The 26,909-nt window shown below is 35.8% G+C and overlaps 1 protein-coding gene across 6 annotated transcripts in view; it reads left to right on the top strand.

The window, feature by feature from the left end:
- Positions 1-26,909, top strand: part of SOX5 (SRY-box transcription factor 5) — a 930,694-nt gene that overhangs the window by 727,955 nt on the left and 175,830 nt on the right. For all 6 annotated transcript variants that reach the window (XM_045829753.1, XM_045829752.1, XM_045829754.1 and 3 more), the window contains 2 exons: positions 4,990-5,162; positions 9,392-9,460. In XM_045829753.1, the coding sequence (XP_045685709.1) occupies positions 4,990-5,162; positions 9,392-9,460 (242 nt within the window). The remainder of the gene's footprint in view (positions 1-4,989; positions 5,163-9,391; positions 9,461-26,909) is intronic.

A 26,909-nucleotide genomic window follows, 5' to 3' on the forward strand; every position in this document is an offset into this window, starting at 1 on the left:
TCCTAGGTGGATTCAACATGTGGATTAAAGTAGATCCTCTCTTACATGACATAACATTTTGAGATAAAAGAGAGATATTGATTCAGTATGTGGCTTGAAAGAGATAATTCTGTTTAAATACATTAAACAATTTGAAAGCAAGCAGATCTGGGATAAGAATCAGATCCCAAGTAATAAATCTGAGTGGGGTCTGCCTTCCTCTCTTGTTGGGTAAGCATGCCACTAAAAGAAGCTTTAGTGGTAAATTTAGGCTAACTTGTTAGTCTATTTATTCACTGTATTTTCGGTTAATCTAACAAATACTGCTATTTGGATGGATCTGAATTTGACTGACTGACTGACTGACTGACTGACTGATTGATTGTCTCTTTCATTGAAATGTGAAGTCTATAAAGCAGACTTTTCATCAGGCTTGTGCACTGCAGCATCTCCAGCACGCAGACTGGTGTGAGGCACACGGGAGGAGCTCTGTACAGATGCTCAATGAGTTAAAGAAGATAACCAGTCATTTGATGTAGTTCTCAACTGGGGATGTTTTTGCTCTACAAGGAGAAATTTGGCAGTGTCTGGAGACATTTTGGGGGGTATTGTAACTAGGTAGGGAGTATGACCGACATCTAGCCAGAGACACACCGTTGAATACAGCTCCAGAAAAAGAATGCTATGGCCCAAAGTGTGAGTAAGTGCCCCGACTGGGAAACCCTGATGTAGGGGGAGAAGTTTCTAGGGGAAGCAAAAGCCCTCAGGTGGGAGCATGTTTGTATATTGGTCTTAGAGAAACTCAAAGGCCATGTGACTGAAGCATTTCTGCAAAAGAGAAAATGGGTGTGATGATGCCACAGGAGTTCAGGGCCTGACTATTCAGGGCTTTGTAAGGGTAGGGGCTTTGAATTTTATTCTATAGGCAGCACAAAGCTATGACATGGTTTTATACAGGTATGTGGTAGGATTTGATTTACCTTTCTGAACAGTGCTCTGAACTTTTGCTTGGAGAATGGATTTAATAAGGGAAGAAGTGGAAGCAGGTAGAATGGTTAGAAACTGTTGTAGTCCTCAAGGCAAGCAAGCAATGATGGTAGTCTAGAGTAAGGAATAGTTGTGGAAATGACAATTCTTGGGCTGATTTATAATATGTTCTTGGGTTAACTGGATTCCCAGTGCATTGTCTATAGAAAGTGAGGCAGGAAAAGGAATTCAAACGTGGTACAGACGGTGACACCTCTTACTGAGCAGGGGATGACTGAAACTGCTTTCCTTCCCTTGTGACATCTGCACGTTGTTTTATTAAGGAATATTCTGCCCTGTTCTTCACTTATGGAACCTACAGAACTATAGGAATCACTCAAATGATTAACACGCCTGTAGCTACTAAGCAGCAGGAAAAACTGGAATGTAGAGTATTTTTGTCTTTTACTTCAATAATCCTTCATCTTAAGGAATTGAAGCCAGACTAGAATAGATTAAAACACATAAGAGTTCAAATAACTGAGAAAATGAAAATAAACTCCTATCATTGACATGTACTATTTGAGTCTGACGGAGCTAGTCCATACATACATACACGGTTGTGCCCTCATTGAATTACCTACTTGTATGAATTCTAAAATTCTGAATCTAAGTAAAGAAAGTAGCTACTCTTTTTTGTTTAGTGGGCCTCTGGGATTTCCCAATGATCTAGTTAATTCTCTTTTAAGTCTAGGACATTTTGTAACTATTACTAGAATTTCCAGTATTCTTAAGATCATTTATTATAACCTCCCCACACACTGGGAGCACTGGGAGATAATTATAAAGAACATGATAATTTAGAGATGAAATCACGGAACTTGCTCCTTCATCTTTGTTTAGTATTCTTATAAAAATGGGATTTTTTTTACAACAGCTTAAGTTCCTTGGCTTAACTTTATTGAGTCAAAACCAGAATACATATTTATGCAAGTATTTTTAAAATATTTTATTTATTTATTTTTAGAAACAGGAAGGGAGGGAGAAAGAGAGAGAGAGAAACATCAATGTGTGGTTGCTTCTCATGTGGCCCCCATTGGGGACCTGGTCCACAACCCTGGCATGTGTCCTGACTGGGAATCAAATCTGCAATGCTTTGGTTCACAGCCTGCACTCAACCCACTGAGCTACACCAGCCAGGGCGCAAGTATTTTATAAGATAAAACATCTTCTTGTTTTCCTTGGCTATATGACATGCCCAACCTTCAGAGTGGTATAAAGGGAATGGATTTTATTATTTATGTTATTCATTAAACATGTTTAGATGATTTGCTATATGCCAGGTTCTGTAGTAGGTAATGAAGATATAAAAAATGATAATTTACAACTGTTGCTGTCACAACTACCTCTGCCAGCTTTAGGAAACAAATGTGAAAATAAGATAATACAATTAATAACACATAATAAAGATACATACTGTTTGGATTTCTAAGAAAGGGAATGACTTATTAGTGAAAATAAGGAAAAGAATCACAAAGAGTAAGACACATGAGCTCCAGCATGAAGAAAGAATGTTTAAGTAGTTCACTCTTGTGCAGGGTGTTATTTGGGAAGAATGGTGGAGAATTCAGTGTGACTAGAATTTAAGATGCATAAAGGAATGGGAAGGTTGGGTTATATTTTGAAGGGATTCATTCATTTTTTTAAGGATCAGTTGACATTTTATTTAGAAAACAGTGGAAGTATTTAAACATAGGAGGTGAATTACAGTATGTGTTTTCTAGGAAGATAATTTTGGTGCCTGTTTAAAAGATAGGTTTATAGAGAGAAAATGAATGACAGGAAGTTCTGTTAAAAGTTTGCTGTAACAATGCCTGAAGATGATGGAGGATGACAATGGAGATGGAGAAGGGAATCGGGAGCAAAAGCTCGCCCTAAGTACAGTAGAGCAGTATTTATGTTATATTGTCACTTGTGTGAAGGAAACTGTTATGGGTTGAATTTCATGTTGTTTTCTTTTCTTTTTTAAATTATTTATTTATTTATTTTTATAGAGGGGAAGGGAGAGAGAGAGAGGGAGAGAAACATCAATGTGCGGTTGCCTCTCACATCCCCCTACTGGGGACCTGGCCCCAACCCAGGCTGTTCCCTGACTGGGAATCAAACCAGCAACCCTTCAGTTCACAGGCCTTCACTCAATCCACTGAGCCACACCACACCAGCCAGGCTTCCTGTTGTTTTTCTTAGGCTAGATTTTTAGAAGTGAAATTGTGCTCTTGAAGATGATTGAGGATTACTTTTCCTACTGTGTATCCCAGAAATGTAGTAGAATTCACTCCTTTACTGACAGTGTATGAAGATGCACATCTTACCATCATTTGGATATTTTCATTTTTTAAAAGATTTTATTCACCTACTTTTAGAGAAAAGGGGGAAGGAGGGAGAAAGAATGGAAGAGAAACATCAATGTTCGAGAGATACATCATTCGTTTGCCTCTCTCATGCCCCAACTGGGGACCCAGCCCACAACCCAGGCATGTGCCCTGACTGGGGATCAAACCAGCAACCCTCTGGTTCGAAGGCCGTCACTCAGCCTACTGAGCCACACCAGCCAGGGCTGGATATTTTAATTTAGAAACCTTTCCAGAACTTAGATTTTTCAATGTTAGAATTCTAATTTTAATAGCCACATAGTTATTCTTTGAGTAAGTGTCCTTCTTTTTGATGGATCCAAATATCTGAGATATAATAAATTATTAGTGTCTATCTAATGAGTACCTGCAATGAATAAGGCAGGAGTATAAGGCATGATTCTTGCCTTAAATTCACTCAGAATTTCTTTTATGGATGTTTCTTTTCTAGCCTATGTAAATTGCATTAGAAACTTTATTTCCATTCCCAATGGGCAAATGAAAATTTTAAGCCACTAACTATAGCTACTACTTCTTTAAAAAGCACATGCTTTTTCAATATAAATTGGTAGGGAGAAGTGCAGTGGGATGGGGGAGGGTGACTGAGTTGTAACAGATTCTTCTATCTAATTACATATACAGGTGGCAAATGCATTATTAAAACAGTGCTTAGTGTCTTATGTTTCAAGTGAAAATTGTAATTAAAAAGTATGTTCTCTCCTTCCGCTATTACTTTACCATAGGGGTCTTATCTCTGGTGAGTTTTAGAACAATTAAAAGTGATAATGTTTCTGTTTCAGTGAACTGCTCACCTTTCCATTGTATCAAATAAGTATGTTAACCCCACTTAGATGATTCACTGGTGTGCTTTCAAATCTTGAGCATGCTATTTGTTTTAAGTGACTGCCATGACTTCTTCAGATCTTAGATTTAACTGTAATCTTGGGTGACCATAATGTGGTCTGTTCATTTTCAACCCTATTACATTATTTCATGATAGACTAAATTTGTATCTCAAACTTGGATATTTTCTTTGCTAGCTATATTCTGTTTTTGAAGAAAGTCTGAGTGGCATGTGAGAAACCAGGCTGAGATTTGATTGACGAATAGCTTGTTTTCCCCTTTTAATGTGGGCTTCTTTAGTTCTGATTCCTCAAGTTTCTTTTTAAGGAATCATATCGCTGATAATAATACCTGGAACTCTTAATAATTATGGTTATTAAATTTTCATGTCTTTGTACTACCTCTTTAATTTGATTTGAAAAACTGTGGAGGTCCAGGAGAATTGCACTTTAGACTTCTTTTTATTTCCTTTAGGCTCTGACATAGAACATTAAAAATAGTAGCTAGTCAGCCTACGGCTTCTGGTTTACTTGTACAATAAAGGGGAGGAAAGCTATAAATAATTGTTATAAATAATTAAACAATCATAATATTCATTCATTCTGATATTTTGTTATGGGTAAATAACTATCACTTTTTACTGCTAAGTTCAAATCCAAAAGAAAGTATCGTTTGTGTGCTCATCCTTATATTTGGAACAGTTCTCTATACAACAAAATCATTGTCATTGAAAAAGTACTCTCATCTCATGTATCCTTTCTTATATGTTTTATTGCTGTGTTATTTTCAGGGACTCCCGAAAGCCTAGCTGAGAAGGAGAGGCAGCTCATGGGTATGATCAATCAGCTGACCAGCCTACGAGAGCAGTTGTTGGCTGCCCATGATGAGCAGAAGAAACTGGCTGCATCTCAGATCGAGAAGCAGCGCCAGCAGATGGAGCTGGCCAAGCAGCAACAAGAACAGGTGAGTAAGAACTAGAGACAAAGTCAAATTCCTTTGCTTTGTTTTGTGTGCTATTTATATCACTCTCCTAGGAATACAAAGAGCAATTAAAGCCTCTCTCCCCTTTCCCCCACATAAATAAATAAAAGGGCAAAACACCAGCGCAAACTCTGATCTGAAGAAGGTCATCAACTACTTTAGCGCTATGTAACATGGAGGTAATTATAATCAAGGTCAGATGCTGGTAAGTCATATGAGAATTACCAAAAAGAAACATGGAGAGTCAAGAGAACATTTCCAGTCAGGGACATTATAAAAGATTTCATTTAAGTGGTTTGTTATGAGCTTTGAAGAAAGATAGGATTCACCAAATGAAGTAAATTTTCAATTACAGGGCAGGAATTTGAAGTAACAAGAAACAGAAAGAATGTAAACTAGATAGGGTAATGACCATGGGTAAAAATAAGAAAGGAGTAAATAGCTGGAAGAATTCATGGTTAGTTGAGTTTTCTGAGTGGGCAAAAGGCAGAGGAAAAAAGTGTTGATCCTGAGTAATTGGGAAAGTCAGGGGAAAGGCAACTTTGGAACAGTGAGGGATGGATTATATTGAATTAGAGCTGTTGTCAGGTTGTCCCTCTGAAGGCACATGAGAGACAGGTAGAAATGTCAATCAATGGCTTGGAAGGCAGGGTTGAGCTAAATGTTTTAGATTTTCTATGTAGAGGTGAGAGCTTAAAACACTGGAGCAGATCAGTTTTATTCACCTGTTCAACCAAGTGCTTCTTCCATGCCAGGCACTTTCCCAACTGCTGAGGCTACCTCCATGAATCAGAAAGACAAAGCCCCAAAATTCTAGTGGAAAGATATGATTAACAAAGAAAAAAAGGACATTAACAAAATATTTTTAAGTAGTGATAAGTAATGTGAAGAAATGTAAGAAAAGTGATTTGATAAATATTGATTTATATGGTAAAGTAATGTTTTCTTAGATTGGGTTTGGCACTTAAGCTCAGATTTCAGTGACATACCAGAGAAAGCCATATTAATATCGGGCTCAGTTTTTGCGTGCAGAGAAGTGGCAGATTTAAAGGGCTTAAAGGGTAGATCCTTGGGAGATACCGTTATGTAGAGGCTAGAGATAAGAAAATGAACAAATCTAGAACCAAAGAATTACTAGATTTATCATTTAGATTCTTAGTGCTGGCCTTTCAGAGTGTGGCTTCTATGGAGCTCTAATAGCAGAAATCAGAGAATAAGAATTGACATACAGAAGAATTGATATGTGGTGGGGAATGGGAGACAAAGCATAAAAACTATTAAAGGAAAGTCAGTAGTAATAAGAAGGGAAAATAGAGGGTATCATAAGCTGAGCTTACATATAGAGATGTTTCATCTTTTGTGGGCTAACTCCCTTTAATATCCCATGTTCTGGGTTCAGTCCACTCACCATCCACAATGAAGAAGATCCATTGTTTAGTCAAGGGTATTCAATACAGCTTTTAAAGGATAAGCTAGCATAGTTGAAAGAGGTAAAGAAATATTCAGATTATATTAGAAGGGATCCCCTTTCTTTCCATTTATTCTCTCTACTTGATGCTTCATAACTGCTCAAAAGATGTCATTTTTATCTATAATGAAATGCCTTAGAAAAATCTCTGAATAGCATTTAGTAGTCATTCCTTAAGGTTTAGGTTTATCATCTCCTGAGGACTTCTTTTCTGACTCCTTCTAACAATCTCTACTTAGTATATTTAGTATAGAGTGTGCCTACTCTGTACACACTAATCTTCTTCTGAAAGCCCTGGGAGATACTAATGAACCTGTTTACTGCTTAGCCTTTCCATGATACTCTGCATTCCATTCCACCTTCATTTCTTTAACAAATATCTTCTGAGTACCAATTTGATTGCAGGTTCTGCTCTAGTGATTGGTATCCAGCAAAGAATGGAACAGACCAAAATCCCTCATATATTGAATTGTAGTTGGGAAGAGACAGATGATAAATTTTTTAAAAAGTAAAATGTAGTGTACGTTGGTAAGGATTATGGCAATAAAGCAGAGAATTGGGGATGAAGATGCCAGATAGAGTAGCTCTTGTAAAGCAAGTGATCATGGAAGACAGTATTGACAGGGTCATGTTTGGGTAGAGACTTGTAGGAGGTAAGGGAGTGAGCAATGCAGTTATCTAGGAAAAGAGTGTTCCGACAAGGGGATAGCAAGAGGTCCAGAGGCAGGAGTATCATTGAGAGGTAGGAACATCCTTGCTGTGTTCAAGGGACAAGAGAGCAGTGTGGCAAGAGTAGAGAGACAAAGGGAAGAGAAGGAGGAGATGAAGTCCGGGAGGTTGCAGGTGGCCAGGTTATACTGGGCTTGCAGGCATTACAGGCACACTGACCTTTAGTCTGAGTGAGACAGTGTTTTGAAACAATGAATAATATGACACAACTTATATATTTTCAAAGGATCTCTCCAGATGCTAGTTTATAATAGGTTTTAGGGTGCAAGGGCAGAAGCAAAAAAAAAGTAAGTAGGAGGCTATCACAACAATCCAGGCAAGAAGAAATGGTAACTTGGAACAGGAATAAGGGTAGAGGGTATGAAGTGGTCAGTTTCTTGATTAAAGTCTTAAGAAGCTAATGAAAGGATTTAAATACCAGCTGAAATATTGGTATGTGGGAGGAAAGAACTGGGTAAGGAAAAAGTGATACTCCCTTTTCATATCCTTTTTTACCTTTCCTCAGAAAAAAATAATTTTCACTACATTCCTAAGATAAAATAAAGTATTAAAATAATTATAGTTGTCCCAATATCCATAAGAGAAATAAAAAGTTCATTGTGTAGCAAGGCAGACCCATCTGCTTCATATGGGTTCTTGCATTCATACTAAAGGACTCTGCTTGAATCATATTTATCCTGAACTTTTAGCTTCCTGATACTGAATTTAAGGAAATATACTTTTTAATGAAAATGATTGTGATGAGGATAAGAATCAGAGCTTATTTATAAGAGAGTGATGTTAAAATCTCTTGAGAAGATTACTTACCCTTTATGATGCAATGAAATGCCTAAAATTTTCTTCTCATCTATTCAAGCAAGCATTCCTCATCAACTATTTATTCTGTACTCCTTTCGCTCCAGGCTTTTTTGCAAATGGTGAACAAAATATATATGACCCATAGCACAGTACTTATAAGGAAGGGATTGTAATCAGAGCACATAAGAGGGTGATTGTGCTGTCACTGGCTTAGAAAACATTTCAGATGCCCCCATGAAAGTGTAAGTCTGAATTCAGTTTTGGACCTGTTGGTTGAAGTACCTATGGGAATGTCATTGGATAAATGAGTCCGAAGCTTGAAGCAATGGTCTGGTCTAGATAAACAAATTTATAAGCACTTGGCATACATGTAGAAGTAGGTATTGAGGTAAAAGAATTGAGTCTAAAATTAAGCTTTATAGAACTACAACATCCGATAAAGACTTTGACGGTGACTGAGAAGGAACAGACTGAGAGGCAGGAGCAAAAGCAGGAACACATGATGTCCCAGAAGCTGAAAGATAAGGTTCAGGATCATTGAAAGCACTGGAGTGTTGACTTCTGATGAGAGGTCAAAAGATGAGGAATAAAAAATGCTTCAGAATTTTTAAAAAATAGAAGCGACTGGTCACTTTATGAAGAATCATTTTAGTTGAGAATGGGAGCGCCACCAGAATGGGGTGTGTGGAGGAGTTGGCAGTTTAGAGGTTTGTGGGAAGCAGAAATGAGGACAGTATTTTAGCAAGAAACAAATAAACACAAAAATTATAACATCACTAAGATCACAAAAATTATAACATCAATAAAGTATCTTACAATACTTTGTGCTACTCTGAACTCGTTGATTCCCAAACCCCATTTAATCAATACTTTCTTTCATAAAATACAGCTGAAAATATCTGAGACAGTGGCTTCTTAACATATTTCCAGGAAGTGAGGTTTTTTGAAACTAACATTTCAAACTGGATTAGATCATTGCTGTAGTGTCTTAGGGCTTCATTTGTTCTAGGCCAAAAGAACCATACATGTTCCTAAAGACTGAATGTCTTGTTTGATCCTACTTAAGGATAAATTGCTAGGACCACAGAGACACAAGTACATCTATTTGCATCATCTTAATAATTGGTGCCAAGTCAAACTTTGAGAAGCAGAACACTGGTAATATCCCCCAGGACTACAACACACTTTAACACTTTCCTGTGCCGTCTCTCCACAGATTGCCAGACAGCAGCAGCAACTTCTGCAGCAGCAACACAAAATCAATTTGCTTCAGCAACAGATCCAGGTCAGAAATCACAATTTCATGCATGCTCCCAATGAAAAATGTTTTGTTTCTCATTTTTAGTTGGACCTACTTGAAACACTCTACAGAGTAAAAATGACTTTCAGCATAATTCGTGACTCAATGCCTCCTGCGTCAGGAAAATGATGCAAATGGTGGCCCTCTGTCACCGGGAGCTTCAGCCTCAGCAAGCTGACAGTACTTTTCATCCCATATTGAGGGGGAAATTAATGTTAGAAATGTTTTGTTTTCCCTATGGTTTAATGTTCAAAGTATGCCCGAAAGTCCTGAAAGTTTTCTTCATGAGAGAGGTGCAGGGGAACCAAAGCAGAAAGGTGTGGCGAGTTTTCATTTAGAGCAGCGATTTTCAACTTGTGTACCACAAGAATTTTTAAAACATGCAATACCTGACTATTTATTCAGGGACACTGGCCTCTTATCTCTTAGATCATCAGATAAAAAATGACAACAGTCAACACACTAGCTGCCTGGTGTAAATTAATCAAAAATATAGTTATTTTTTGTGAGATGAGCAAAAAATTTTTTTTGCTGTACTGCTAAATTTTATTAATTAGTTTATGTGGCCGTGAGATGAAAAAGGTTGAAAATCACTGATTAAGAGCAGTAGTGGTGAGAACTTTACTGTACACTCAAGAGCTGGGTGTGATAAAGGTGGGAGTTAGGGAGTGTATGGTTTCGTGTTCCCGTAGAATCTCACCGTTACTATTGCCAGAAGAAACCAAGACTGAGAGCTCTTTAGCCTGTTATTTTTCCTACATGAACGTTAGCAATGAGGAAGAGCATCAATAAAGAAGAAATAAAGCAGCTGTATTGGTAATGAAAGGAAAAGGGAACTTGCCAGGGGTGTCCTGTCTCCACCAAATACTTGCTGCACAAACTTTGACAAAATGTGTATCCCATCCTGAAAATTCCCTTTCTGAAAGCACTTACATCATAGAGTACTTATAAGGACGCAATGAAGTCATAGATGGATAGTTTTAGCCCAGTGTCAAGACAAATAGAAAGTGCTCAGTACTTACTTGCTCTAACCGTCTAGAAAAGGAGCCTAGGTCGTGGACCCAGGAATCCAACCCTGTGTAACATCATCCATCTGGAGGTAACTGTTGTGCAGTAAGGTTATTTAGAGAGAAATTCATCATGCTTTCCAGGTTTTATCTTGATAATCCAACATATGTTATTAAATTTGAATAGTATAAATGACAGAAGAAAATGGGTCAAAATTATCTGATTCCTTTGTTAGTCATGTTTAGGTATCTTTGCCAAAAAGTTTATTCCATTTTATCTAACTGGGTCAGGCACTTAATTTCTTTATGCAGCCTACAGTGTTTACTCAGGTTTGTCCTCCCCGAGATTTCAGTGAATGGGTCACAGCTTCAATGAGACAGAAACATCAGTGAGCTGATCCAGCCCAAAGTCTTCCCTTTCCTTAGCTGTAATTAGAAGAAGCGCAGTTCTAATGTGATATGATCCATCAGTTTATATGTGGAGTGTGGTTGTTCAATGGTTTAAAACTATTTATGGGATTTCCAGGTTCAGTCTAACTATGCTGACTTTGAACACAGTTTTAGTGGATGGTATCAGGTTATCTAGATTTAAAGCATTTTTACTTATTGAAAATCTATGATAATAAAACTATTATCATATTATGGCAATTTCTTATTTTAAATAAGATACAATTCCATGATTAGAGATATGGCCCTTTGCAAATCACTTGGTTTCACTGTATTTTGATGCAGGCACAAATGGTTTTAAATTCTCACAATGCTTTATGAGACTCAAAGAGTTCTTTGTCAAATAAAATTGCAAAAATATGTCTAAATCCATATTCTAAATATATAGAAGGCTAAGCTTTGTTTTGACCATTTAAATTGAGCCAACACCTTTGGTTCTTTTTTTGGAATTATTTCACAATTATGAATACTGCATTCCTAATGTGGATTTTAAGCTCTGTCATAATGACCAAATGCTGAAATGGGTGGATTCTTGCTCCACCCATAGCATTTGCATCATAGCATAGAACACTCTAATTCATAAGTCAGAGCATTTTGAAAAGAAAGTGCCTTCCAGTTATCTGCACCAGAGAAGACATGACTGTAGGGACTGTACTCCAGAGAGCTGAACCCACAATGAATGACTTGCCCAAGATCCCACAGCCAGTTACAGGTAGAGTTAAGATCAAAGACAATGTTTTCTGACTGGTAGTAGAAATTTTGCTAGGTATGAGCAATTTAAAAGCTTAGAATTTTTATTTGATCAAAATGTTAAGCCGATGGCTTCCACTAGTGCACAGAGATGGTAACTGGGGGAACATTAAGAGAAATGTTGAGATGTTGTATCTGTGTAGTTGTCCTCTTTCTAGTTATAGTACAGATAAAGGATACTGATGGAGTCAAACCCCATCAAACTATTATTTTTTAAAAGTCTGGGAGGTAGGGAATGTTTGGGGTAAAAAATGAGTACTAAACAAGATGGCAGTCTGAAGGGAATTCATTTCAGAGCTTCTAGTATATTCATTAACTAAGAGCATAGTTCTAAAGCTTATTTTATAAACTATTAATTTGGGGCAGTCTTACAGGCACTTAATAGTTATGAAAGTCACAATATATTTAAAATAGTTTATTGAGAGATTGTTCAAACAGTTATGGGAAGCACTAATATAGTGGTATATGTAGAAACAAAAGATTAAAAAGATAAAATATATCCTGTTTTTTTCCTCACACAAATCCTTATCATATTTCTGTTTTAGAATTTTTTTCTTTTTTTTTTCTCCTTTCCACTTGCTTCTTTCCCTTGGAAGCATGGGACAAAGAGGAAGAAGAGTAAAAAAAACTCAAACCTGCTGTAGTAGAAGGCAAATAAAATATAAAATTAATCTTATTATAAAAATGTATTTTTTCAATGCATATAGTCAAATGCTCACATAAAAATTTACCAGAGGTTAAAATTCCTTTTATATCTGAAAATACCTAAGTATTTTGAATTTGATTTACTTTTTTCTTTCTTAAATATGGAGCTTTAAGACCTTATGGAAATAAACATGCCAAGTTACGTTACTCATCTTGATTTCATTTTCTTTGATGTTTTGTTCTATCATTACTTTGGACTTGAGAAAACAGTGTGTTCCAGTTCCTTTATTGATAGAGTGGTGTACCACAATGTTTCTAGTCCACAAAAAAGGCTGCCTTTACAATTCCTGTTTCAATTAAAATACGTAACACATTAATTTGGTCCAAATATTGGTAAAGGCATGCAATACCTTAAATGGGCTAGATAGATGTGCTCTGTGGATTGGATTGATCTAAGGTAAGGGAGCAAGACAAATTTCCAGGATTGATGGATTTATTAAATGACAGGAAGACAACATTCCCCAATATTTTTCTCCTTCTTTTACTCAGATCTCTTTAAATGAAAAGTTAATTTAGACATGTTTACTTATTTGAAGTACATCATTTAATGTTTGTATGCGTGTATATGCACAAACATTCACATATTTTTGTGATCTGGTTATTTAAAATTTATTTGGGCCTATTCTTTTTTTTTCAATACCAGATAAAAAGAGTGGTAGTAGATTTTACTCTAGTTATTTGAAGAGAGAATGTCATAAGATTTAGCAAATTAATCAGCTTTAGTTAATAACTTAGGATCAATTCTTTATGAATTGGTTTTCTCTCTTTCAAAGGCATCCTCAACTTTAAAACTTCATGATTCTAATTCGACACAATCTGCACTACTTCCTTATAAAGCCTTTATAGAGTTAAAGTCATTTACCAGGTTTACACATAATTCAAGATTAAAAGAAAAATTAAGAAATTTTTCTGTTATTTTTTGTAAGACTATAAATCAGCTTCTTCTACAAATAAAATCATCATAATGCCAAGAAACATCCCATTATCCCTCTAGAACTTGTTCATTTCTTCATTAGATTCTTAATTTTAGGAACACCAAGAAGCCTGTCTTCTTTTCTATTATTTGGCAATATTTTCCTTTAATTGTCCTTAAAAAAAGAACATTTTTTTTTGCATTTCTACTTACTGCATCTAGCTCACTTTTAATGCATATTAGTATATTAGATGAAATTTATGTCATAGAGAAAATCTTTCTAGATGTTTTTAGGGTAATATTTTTTACTCCATTGCTTCTGCTACATACATTCTCCATTTCTTTAGCAATTTTATTTTCTGACTAATCTATTTTTATATTAAATCAACTGACTCCTAGTACTGATAGTTGGGTGGTTCATCTTTCCAGCAATGATGCTAGACCAATGGTTCATCTTGACTTCATTCACTGTTACCAAAATTTTTTAAAGTGAATGTGACCTCTGCTGAGCCTCCATTATGGTGACAATTTGAATATCCCTGGACACCCAATTTTCCTTTTATCTTGAAGCTCTCCATGGGACAGAATTTCTGCAGCTTTGGGCTGGGGAAGCATGTCCTAGTTTTGCATTTTTTATTCTTTTTAAATAATACTTAATGGAATATAATGTTCTTATTTGCATCTACCATGGCCAACTCAACAATGTGCTTTACTATGAAATTCATTTAAGATATTTCTAAGAGCAAATTTAAAGATATTGTACTACTTGTCAAATGAATATTTGTCATGATTCCCACACTGAAAGTTCAGTGTTCGAATTTTCATAGATTCCTTAAATCTTTTGCATTCCCCTTCTGATAATCTTTTCCAATTGTTGTTCATTGTATTTGCTTGGAGGCAAAGAATTGATATTTAATAACTGCACCATTGTTTTTGATTCATAAATTAAGCATGTTCTGGCCCAATAATAGTTTTGGGTTGATGATTCTCTCACCTCTGTTCATTTGTATTATCAGTTGCCAGTGTATATTCCATAGTGCATAGGAAAGAGCTTGGCTCTTTAGGTGATATAAGAATATATCTAACTGTGTGAAATACAGTTTTAATTGTGTTAAATAATTTTTTGCATAGATAAGAGAGAAAGTTTTCTGAAATTAAACATACCTGAATTTAATCTTTGCATCTTCACACCTCATCTGCTATGCAATCTTGGGAAAAATTGCTTAATTCCTCTGAGTTTCATTATTCCCATCTATATAATGGGGATTATAACACATAAATCACAACTGGTTACTCTGAGGATTCAGTGGGATCGTGCTTGGCGTGTAGCAAGCACACAACACTAATATTTTTTGCTAGTCATTACGGCAAAAAATGTGTTCTTTCTACATTTCTGGTGATGGACAATTTAATGAATATTACCAGCAGAAGGAGAATTTCTAGGAACATATGATTATAATCTACATGGCAGTAGCCCCTGAAAACTGTGCATTCAGTGTTCCAAATCCATATGATTTTAGAATTACAAGGGATTTTCAGAAAGCCTTTATTGAGGCCTATCTCTCTTTTTGACATTTGTAAACTGAAACCAAGGAAGGTTAGATTTTCCCAAAATCAACAGAAGTTTTCACTTGTGGAACAATGGCTGGATTCCAAGTTTCTCGAATCTTGGCTCAGTTCATTTTTATTTCACTGATATTCTACCACTTAAGGCTTAATGGCCCAAAGTTTTAAAATGAGTTTTCTTTCACTGGGAACTTATCCCTATGAAGCAAAAATACAATGTGACTCATGTACAATTGAATGATTAAGTTGTAGTCATGGGCTCAACCAATTTGTGGCAAAGGTTTTATTTTATTGGAGCCAAAGTTCTCTGAGTTTATGAAGAGTTTTGGTAATTCTTGATAAATTATTATGCAGAATGAAATCCATTAAAACATTGTATTGAAAACAAAATAACATTAAAGGTGAAATCATAGTACCTGACCGACCTGCTGATTTATGATTTCTTTCTCCGAGTGTGGTAAGTTGGAAACATTTCACCCCCCTCGCAAGACCCCACACACAGTACAGGAGCACAAAGAGATTGCAAAGTAACCTTGTCTACTTAGGAGACTGGAAATGCCAAGAATAAGCACCATGCAATTAAGGTAGCTTTTCAACCTGAGAGGGAAATGCATTAACTCCTTGAGCACCAGGTAGTGTTTTGCCATATAAAATAAAATATAGCACAGCTGGAAAGGATATAGTCCTTGGCATTCAGATAGATTAGTAGAGGAGAAAACTATGGGGACATGATGCAAACAAGTAGCTTTACAGATGGCTTTCCTCTCTGAGGAGTAGGCAACCTCTTCTAAAAGATCAGTGATCAGAATTGCACCTCCATCTTTGCTCTCCTAAGAGGATTTAAAAGGGAGCTACTTTTAAATCCTTTCAGCGTTTTTTAAAATACATCTCCTGATGATGACTTAATGATAGTATTTCAGTCATTCATATTATTTCTGTATCCAGACAAGTGTGTCTCTGTGGATAAAGACAGACTAATATTCATATATTTTTCATTTTTATTTATAAAGCACATGCCACATGGCAAAAAGAGCACAGGGGAGTAATGACAGCAACTGTCTAAAGCCCAGTCCTTTTACTCAGAAGGAACTACTTTAAAATCTTTAAAGTATTTTCATAGCCTCTAGTATAGGTGTCCAGTGCTGTTTCTATCAACATTAAATTCCATTAACTTGGAAACACTGGGATTTACTTAGTTCCTGTATCGCCAGCCTGACATCCCCTCGTACTCCCCTCTTTCATCTCAGATAGATGTCATTGATTTAAGTTCTCCCAATAAATACTTCTAAACTTTAAATAGTTTACTTACACTGCTTTTCTTGTTCATTCATCTCTACATAGTGTCTCTTGATATTTGCCTTCTCAGAGGAAGATGGTATCTCTCTTCTCTTGCTTCCAATCTCCAGTTTCCATGACTTCCGTGCTTACTCTCAATTTATACAATATATGTGTGTGTATGTATTAGCTTTATCTAATTGGTTCATTATAAAAGTGGAAAATCAGTAAATGATGCTTACATTAAAATATACCTATGTATTGTTTTCTGAATAGTTTTAACAGGATGCTCCTATTTTCCTTTCTGTGTAGCTTTGTGCTTTCTAATTGCCCTTATTTTTATTTCCTTGTGTTATTTGCCTTATTATTTCTATGTATCCACGGGAATAAATCAAGTTTCCACAATCCCCCTCCCTGTGATACTCGCTCCTTTGTCCTCTGCCCTCCTGTGTTCATGCGGGCTGGCTTGTCCTGCTGACGCTCTTGGATGTCCATTATAACTCCCCAGAGCTGGAATCACTGTCTCCAATATTATCCTCCTTCTTGGTATCTCTCCTTGGTTTGCTCCAGAAACACATCAAAAAACTTCCTAAAAGAAAAGGAGGGGCAGGGGGATGCCTAGGATATAAAGTTTCTGAGATTAAAATGTCCAAAATGTATACATATGTAATAATGTTCCATTTTAACCCCCCACTTGATTGGCAGTTTGACTGTACATAAAACTAATTTAGAAATCATTTTCTTTATATTTCAAATCCATTGTCATCATCTTCTAGTATCTAAGAGAAATATGATGTTGTTCTGATTTTTTTATTGGTGGTGGTGACCAATATTTTTCTTTCTGAAAGCTTTTAGAAGCTCTTTTTTTGTCTTAACTTTTATTTCATAGTAAATTACCACAAATATATCAGCTTAAAAACAACATACAATTATTATCTCACATTTGCTGGGGGCCAGGGATCTCAGCAGCTTACCGGGGTCTGAGTCGCAGGGTCTCATGGGGCTGCAGTCAAGGTGCCGGCTGGGCTATATTCTCACCGAGGGGCCCTGTCTGTCTCTTTCAGTGGGGCATTCGCTGAGATGTGTGCAGATATCTTTCATTTATTATTTTGTAAACACCATGAATCTTTTCATCTGAAGAGTTGTGTTTTTCACTCTGGAAAATAAACTTCTTTCTCTCTCTTTACTTTTTTGTTTGTTTGACATTTATCCCTTTTTTTCCCCCAGTTCTCTCTGGACCTCCCATTAGGCAGATACTATATTTTCTGGGTTAATAACTATGTTTCCTATTGTTCATGTTTTTTGTCTCTGTTTCTTGATTCTTTCTAGGGGATTGCCTAAACTTTATTTTTAAACTTTTTAATTGAATCTACTTTGAGAAATTGCCTTTTTAATTTTCATGAGCTTCTTCTTGTTCCCTGATAACTCTTTTTTTAGGTTATTCTATTCTTGTGTAATGGATTATTTCTCCTGGAATATCTCAGGCTATGCAAATGTGAGGATGTTTTTAAAAAATTAAACTTGCATCTCCTTAAATTACCTTTTTCTTTATTTTTCACTTGGCTTTTGATGCTTCTCGTTCAGCTTCAAGTTCCACTTGCATTAAAATGGTTACCCATTCAGATTTAAGAATGAGATAAGAAAAAATGTATTGGGAGCTCTGACTGTGAATGGGGCTTATCGACAGGTGGGCACTGCTTCAGGGAGAACAGGAAGCTGGTCATACATTACGTGAACTCTGCATACAGATAAAGAAGTGTCTTTGTTCTGAGATACCCGTGATCAGGGTAGCTATCTTAAGTTTCCTCAGACTGTTCAGTTTGTTGAGGGCCTGTGATGTAGCTGGAGTACAGGTGGACTGATGAGACCCAGTTTCAATGAATACTACTGTTTTCAACCCAGGTCTCACTCCTACCCCCTCCCATACCTGAGATTGCAAGTCCCAAGATTTTTTGCGGGAATGAGGGGAGGCCTCTGGGGAACCCTGAAGGCACATTATGCTCCATTTGCACTTAACCCCTTCCATGTATGTATACTCCAGTCTGTTCCACCCACTCCCATAGGTTAAAATTCTACGGCTGCTCTCAATTTTACAGAAATTGGGTCAAGTTTCTTGCCTGGGCATGATTCTTATTCTCTATCATCTTAAGTGATACAGGTTTATAAATGTATTTGTTTTTATAATTTATCATTTTAATATCATTTTAAGCATGTATTCAGTACCTCGGGAAATAATGGAGGTACTCAATACATGTTTAGGTTATCAACTTGGATGGTAATTCGGGGCATCAATTTTTGGAATTTTTTTAAATAAGAGAAAATATTCAAAACAATAACCAGTGACTAAGAATGAAGGAGTTTTTATAAAGTGGATGAGCTATTATAGCAAAATAAAACTTGAGGGTCTAAAACCAAACTTTAACAGTTCTAAGGCTTATATAATATATAATTTATATTTTAGTTTCTTTGATGGGAAGATAGTGGGGACAAGGGACATAGATAGATATGGAGAGTTTCTTGAATCTTCTTCTCATTTTGATAAATTTATCAAGTAAAATAGGAGTTATATTTATATAAAATTTTAAACTGTAACTTTGATATTTTAAACTTTTAATATTATTATGAAGACCCTAGTTGGAAAAACTTTATTTGATGTGATGTGGACAACAGCTTTTAAATGTTTTAATCCTGGTTCTGTAACCCATTTATCCTAATGTGGGCTCGTCATTGAAAACATCAAGAGTACATTTCATGGAAACAGATTTTTTTCCCCTCATTTTCTATGTGGAATCTCAAATGATCTTCCTCATGGATTTTCTTTTTCTGCTTTCCCATATCTGTGCTGTTTCTGTGTTTCTTCTCTCTCCAATCTTTGCAACATGATTCTAAAGTGAAGCCTGTGTTCATTTAATTTAATATGGGCATTTTGGAACCACTGAGTTAGCCCAGAGAGCAGGCTGACAGCAGTGTTTCCACAGCTTTGCAGTCTTTCCCTAGACAACATGGTGTGTGGAAAAAGTTGAACACTGTTCCTCACTGATGCTCTGCAGTCCATATTTTAATCGGTTAACAAAACAAGGTCCCCAGTGCTTAGACAAAACCCTGGGAATGTAATTATCAAATAGGGAGAAACAAAACAAAACAGAGCAAGTTAACAACATATTTGAATAGATAGGCCATAAGTCAATGTATTAGTCTAAAATGAAGCTCTTGTATTTCATCTCGGTTTATGCATTAGTGTGGTAAAATAAACGCTGTAGCAAGGACCGCTCAAAAAAATCTTTAGAAAGATTTTCTGTCTCCTGTCTTTGAAGACAGTTGATAAGTAGGTAGAAAATTAGGTGCCAATGAAATTAACAGAGTGTTGCCATAAAACAAATTATTCTATGAAGAGTAGTTACATCTTGAGTCAAGATACATATTTCAGACCCCCCTAGCACAGGGCAAATTTGCTTCCGCCTTCTAATGACAATACTAATTTCTACTCAAAGGCTGGCAAATTTTATGTAACTATGGTCAATGAAAAGCTAATTGAACTTTTACTGCATGTGTAGGTGTGTCTCTATGTGACTGTTATCTTCAGAAAAAGAAAGGCTCACAGTCAGTACAATGGATAAGGAAAGACAGAATGCGGTGGTTGCCTTTAGGACACTAGGATGGTCCCAAGTGTTCCCTGTAAGGAGAGCAGAAAGAAAAACTGAAATTACTTCTTCTTCTATGAATATTCCACAAGGGGTAAATTCACAGTCTTCACTACACTTGTGCTCACAGCATCATTTAATAAAATTGATCACTCCCACTTTCCTGTGACACTCTTTAGTTGACCTTTAAAAAAATCATAATCTGCTTTACATTTAAACTTTCTGCTCCTCATTCTCAGTCTCATTTGGTGGATTCTTTCCCATTCTTAAAAGGATAATTTGCTGTAGTTCTCCAACATCTGACTTCTTTGTCTTCACTTACGTCCTGCATGATCTCATCCATCGACATTATATACTGTCGTAAAGATAATACTCCAGGATTCATCTTTTTATCCTCCATCTCTCTCCTGGACCACAGAGTCCAATATCCAAATGCCTGCTTAGTTCATTTAAATAGATAACTGATAGGTACTCAATATTCATATTTCCAAAACAGAACCTTTATCCTTCCCAAACTATTTCTCTGTTTATACAACAATGAATAATATACCACTTGCCTAGTTGTTGCCAAAGACCTAGAAGCTATCCTTGAATCCTCTCATTCATTCTCTTATACCCCACAACTAACCCATCAGCATTGGTTTATACCCTTGAAATCTATCAATTGACCAACTTCTCCCACCATCACTCTAGTCTAAATCACCATCTTTTCTCTCCTAGACTAATTCACCATCTTTTCTCTCCAAACCAAGTCGGTTATCTTATTTCCTCTACCGACCCCCTAAGTAGATTGTTTACATAGCTACTGCAGTGCTCTTTGAAATTTAACTGTGCTATAGCCATGTTCAAAATTAAGTCATTTGAAATAAATTTCCTCACCTTAGTACATTGGGCTGTCCTTCATTGCTCCACTGCCAATCTCTAACTCTCATGCCTTCCACCCCAGCAACATGTCCCTCCCAGTTGTGAAGACTATGCCCAAAATGTTCTAGCACAGGATATTTACATTTATCATTCTCCTGGCCAAGAAAGCTTGCTTCAGGTCATCATGTAACTCAGACCCTCACTTTATTCAGGTATCTCTTCAAATGCACTGTTTTCCGGGAGGCTGACTCTGACCAGCCAATCAACATGGTCTTGCATCCCCCGGGCATCTCTGTCACTTGTACCCTTGCTTTTCTCCACAGTGCTAATTATACACTTACATTTACTTGGTTTTGGCTGTACTTCTAACCACTATCACAATACACACTGGCAATGAATTCTGTGGGGTCAAAGATTTTATGTCTTCATCACTACTGTGATGTACTCGTAATAGTTCCTGGCATATAAGAACTTCAAAATATTTATTGAACGTATAAATGAATGACTCATTAAAGTGAGATCATATCATCTACTCTGTAGTGTATATAATAAGCTAGACAATAATTTTCTCCAGGGATTCAAATAGGTGTTTAGGGAGCTATCAAACTAGATAACGAACATTCTCTGTGCTGAATATGATTTGTAAAATCATTTTGTACCTGGTACTATACTGGTAAGAAGGAGCAGCCCATTGCTTCTTAAGTGCTGATCTTTCTGAAGAAGTCATTTCATATAATTATCACAAGGAATCAGATAAGTTATGGCATTATCTCCATTTTCCAGGCAGTGGAACTGAGGAGTGTGTGTGTGTGTGTGTGTGTGTGTGTGTGTGCACACTTCTGAGAACCTGACAGTTGAGTATCATGTAAACAGAAAAGGTGGCTTCTTTCTCTTTCTCCTTAATGGAGTAGCAATAAGTGATTCAATTCAGATAATTTCTAGAAAATAAGAATAATTGATCTTATCAAACTGAGTTAATCTTCTCAACTGGCAAATGTGGCAGGAGATTTGTTTGTTTGTTTGTTTAAGTGATTTGGTTTTCTTTCTACAGTAAGCCAGGTAAAAGAGTGATCTTTTATTAGTGAGGGAGGTTAATGTATATAAGTGGAGGAAAGATATGTTTCACATAAGCAAATGTTGCATATAGCTGATCTACATCAACAAATGCCAAAAAATGGACACCATGTTTATAAAGAATACAATAGTTTAAGAAGAATTATTTTATGTTGGCAAACTTGTTATACTTAAAAAGGAAATTAGCAGAGTCACCTCTTTCATAGTATATACATATGTTTAACTAAAAGAGTTCAAATTAGTTATAAGCCAATTTTTATATAATACATTATATTTAGAGATTTGTATTAATGTGTGTGTATACATACACTCAAGTTTCTATAACTTTTAAATCATTATTTTCCTTCATTTTTTAAATTTATTACCAAGATATAAATTTTAAAAAGTTGTCTTCTACCATCCCACCACCTAATTCTGAATACAGTTTTTTACTCCTACCTCTGTATTCCTTTCCACAACTTTGCCAATACCTGCATCCATACCTGCTGCTCGCCCATCTGACATAGCCTCCAGTCATTTCCTTCATCCTTTTCAATTTTTCTCTCTCATAGGCCTTTCTCTGACTAACTTTTCTCCTCCTTCTTTTCATTGTTCAGTTGGATTTTATGTTTTCGTTGACTAGAAAGTTGTTCACTAACAAACAAAGTAAGTGGACAAACTTGTTTTAATTTTAAAAGTAAATTACTTGAATTTCCATGGGGTGATTCAAGAGGGGGAGATCAAAAGAAACATAAACAGTCTTAAAGACAGGGTTCACAAAGTAGTAATGTAATATATTACGGCAATTTTTTCATGGTAGAGGGTGGCTTGTCATGCAGTCAGAAGAAAAGGAGGGACCGTGCTGCTGTAAGGTAAATCCAGAGATAACAATAAGTTTTTCCTGTTGCCTGGTCTGGAGGTGTGCAGGATGTGTTTTCTTTATATCTTCATCCGCCCCTAATTGAGGATGCTTTAAAATTGAATGACTAGCAGTCAAAACGTGTTTGCTTCAAGCTGAGAAGAAAAATGCCGGTGTCTCCGCTTCTAAACTGATTGCGCTTTGTACACAACTGACAGCTACAGTCACTTTGAGTGACTGATAAGTGGGAAGCTTTGCCACTTATCAAGGAATGCAGGATGAAAAGAAAAGGCTGGAGCCGTTTAGATGCTTTGGCATGTTCAAAATAACATCTTACATCAGTCAGAGTCAGAAGCACTAAAAGACATTTAAAAGGAAGTAATGTATATAGAGATGTGGTGTATGGGTGTGTGTGCATGGAGAGAGACGAAAGTTATTCAACAAGCAAATAACTACAGAGGGGTGAAAGACAGAGTGTTGGTAGGTGTCAATATTTGTGAAATGAATTGATGGTTAAATGATTTATACATATTTTGGTGAAATTTACACTTATTTCAAAACAACATCCAAATTTAAAATTAGATACTTATAATGCTCCATCCACCATTGTTTATATAATCAGTGAGCTCTGACCAAATGCGTGCCATGAAGCACCTGAATAATGAAAACACCATCTACTTATGTAGCCATTTCACCCTTAGGAAGAATCTACATTCTCTTTAGCTTTTCTGTGTGTAAATATTTAGCATTTAAAATACATGTGGAAAATATTCTGTTATATCTAACTTAAACACCATGATTATATAATAAGTAGGATGAGATATGATACTTTATTTTTTAAAGATTTTATTGATTTATTTTTAGAGAGGGGAAGGGAAGGAGAAAGAGTGAGAGAAACATTGATGTGCAACAGAAATATCACCTGGCTGCATCTTGCACGCCCACAACCAGGGACCATGGCCCACAGCCCAGGCAGGTGCCCTGACCAGAAATCAAACCAGAGACCTTTCAGCTTGTGAAACGATGCCCAACCCACTGAGCCATACCAGTCATGGCTGTTTCTTTTAATTTTAAATATAATTTTCAGACAATGTTAATGAACAAATATACGGATTCATTGCATTATAATTTCTACAAATAGAAACTTCTGAAATGACAATTCTTGTACTCAGTTATTAGGCTTATACGTATACTGCAATATATCCTGCTCTTAATTTTCTAGGACCTTCATATTTCAAGTATTTTTTCTGTCTACTAACAAAAGGTATTTCTTTTTCTTCACTTTATAGATCTCTATTAAGAGAGATGCAAAATCCTTCCAATGATTTTAACCCTCCTGCATATGTCTCGCTATTTATTTAAATAGCTTGTTTTAGTTTGAAAACCTATAAAGACACTTGTTTTTGTCAGACCTATGTCCTAATTTTAAGTTTGGAGGTAAAGTCACAATAACCATAGCCAGGGTTTATTCTTCAAGCTTCCTTGGTTTGAGGAGGTTACACTCTGCATATAGTCTCTCAATAATTTAAGGAACAGCCAATTGCATGTTTCAGAGGTATGATGATGAAGCCTGAAAACTATTTCACGCCTCTCAATTGCTGTAGGATTGAAGACTACTGATGTTTACATTGTTATATAAAGTGTTCAGACAATAGGTCCCCCAGACCAGTCTGTATACTGCTACAAGTCTTCCATGACATAAGGAGCTTGCTAAACTCACTTTAATTCAGCTGACATTTTTTCACTGCATAAGTTTCCAGATGAAGGAAGCAGTTTTCTGATTGACATCCTAGTACAAGCTCCTGACCTCATCACAGTACTTTGAGTAGTGCTGAATTAAAACTCTTTGATCAATAAAATAATTCATATAAAGACTTAGACTTTAGAGATAACTTAGTCTTTTTATTTTTCATAGATGGTGAAGATATGGTGCAAAAATGGTAAGAGCTATGCCCTGTTCCCATAAGTAATTAGATGTAGGCCCTGGTCTCTTAGTCCTGGATGACCATATTACATAATTCTAGATCATTAGCACCCCGAACGCAAAAGGAGCAGCATTCTTCAGAGCCCATCAGACTGAGGTTACTACTTTGTCTGGAATTTGAAACTGATATGAAGTCTTTTGCTAAAGAAATTAGCAACAACATTCTAATGTTTCCATAGAAATTTTAAATGACATATCACTTAGGAGAAAACATTTAGGAAATGTTAATCAAACTCTGATTCACTAAAATTATCAGTATATCTTTTTGGAAGACATACATACAAAGCTTTCTTAACATTTATTTCATTGGTTCATGATGACGCTTAAGTTTTTTAAGAAAATTATCATTTCTACAGTGAACTAGTATCTCTGATTGACCCACTTTAGGTCAAAATTTATAATGACATATCATTAGAGTCAGTAAACTATAGAAACAAAAAAATGATATTCTACTATGAAAATAATATCGATATACTTTTCCAAGAAAAATGTTCTTTTGATAAACAGTAGCTGAGGCTCTTTTAAAGTAAAACTGAAGTATTTTTCAGGAACCCTTTGATTTCTAGATATGTTTTTGAAAACCTAAATTAAGAAATGAATATTTTGGCAAAGGGAAATATTTCCCCATTAGGCAATTGATTTTTCTTTTCCCCCCACTGTAAAATGATGCCCATTCCTTAGCCTCCCCCTTTAGAATATTTGATATACTCTTATTCTATCCTTTATCAAAAAAAGCTTTACCATCCAGTCTTCTATTGGTTTAAAACATCTTCTTTCTGTTTTGTTCTGTAACAAGTTCTTTATTCATATGGGGAACAGAAAAGCAAGATTTTTTTCTAAAATCTTCATCCCTTAGACAGTGAGTGAAGTTGTTGTTGTTTTTTAAATTAAAATAGGCTACTACTCCTAAATGCATTGCAAGTACCATCATGAGGTATACAAATACACTTCCATGAACATGTCATTACTTTAAACTGTCTTCTCTTTAACCTGCCTTCTGCTACTTTATATCTTTTTTTGACACAATCTCTTACACAATTTTTCTCTCCAATTATTCCCATGTTTGTGGCACAAGCTTTTTCCTAGATATCAACTTAGTGAAATTTTAGGAGATAGAACACAATGCAGATATTACTGTCTATCAAATGTTATTTTGTAAATACCTGCTTTAAAAATTTGGTACCCTAATAGTGTGAAAATGCCAATAATCCTTGTAATCATGAGAGAGCTATCTTGTGAATCTTTTCATGGAAGTATCATTATATTTTGTTTTTCTTATATAAGCACTGTAAGAAACAAAGTTAATAATACATGGAAATAAAACTCACTTTGAGTGATGCAGCAATTAGATTTAATTCATCTAGTAAATCTATGATCATCCCTATCATGACAAATTCAGGTATCTGATTATTTTCCTTTTGCATGGTAATAATTCTAGAAATAACATAACAAGGATCTATCACAGGAAAAAATAAATGATAAAACAAGTCAGTGAGCATTCTTTGGTTAAAGGAAATCAGGCAGACTGCACTTACGGCACACACTGAGGTCCTCAAATGCTTGTAGACTGTCACTTCGCCCACTTTGTGAAGGTTATTCATGGCTTCGGACAGTAAGATATGATACTATCATCATTGTTCTTCCCTTATCTAAGTAAATCCTCAGAATTCTTTTATCTAAAATGAGAAAGAGGTACTCTTCTCTAAGCTTTTCTGTGCCATATTCAGAGCCATATGGAGTTAATATTCCCCTTTAGCTCCTCTCCTCTCTATATATTTATTTAGTAGTCATTTTTACACTCTTTCTTTTCCTTTTTGTAACAGCATTTAATTGATTTGCTTCACTTGGAGACTAGAACAGAGAAAATATAAAACTATGAAAAATTAAACCCCTCAAGTTAACACTGATGTTTTATGAAGTTTTTGATACAGAGTCATATGAAATGACCTCATACCCAGGAGACAGAGAGACTGATGAAATTCAAAAGCATCTGAGTTTTCACAAGAAAAAAATGAAAGGGTAAATGTGGTTTGTGAAAGTATTTTATTTTTCAACCAGCCCAGATCAATTTAGCTTAACCTTCTGTGATATAATTCCATCAAGTGTCCGAAATTATGGACCCTAAGATGTGGAACCTGTTTGTCCAATCTCTTTTTCTAGATGTAAAGATTAGGATAGGAAGTTTAGTCCTTATCTTTAAGGGATTTACAGCCTCAGAATGAAACTGAAAGGTTTACATGAAGAAATAAATCTTGAATTATTTATTTGTTTTCACTGAGAATATTCAAGAAAGTTCAAGAAACGTGTATATCCCAGAATAATTGCCCAGTTCATTTTTTTAAACTTTCTCTGATTAGGGCTTTGTAATAG

This window comes from Phyllostomus hastatus, unplaced genomic scaffold (assembly GCF_019186645.2).
Source record: "Phyllostomus hastatus isolate PE091 unplaced genomic scaffold, TTU_PhHast_1.1 phas_scaffold_93, whole genome shotgun sequence".
NCBI lineage: Eukaryota > Metazoa > Chordata > Mammalia > Chiroptera > Phyllostomidae > Phyllostomus > Phyllostomus hastatus.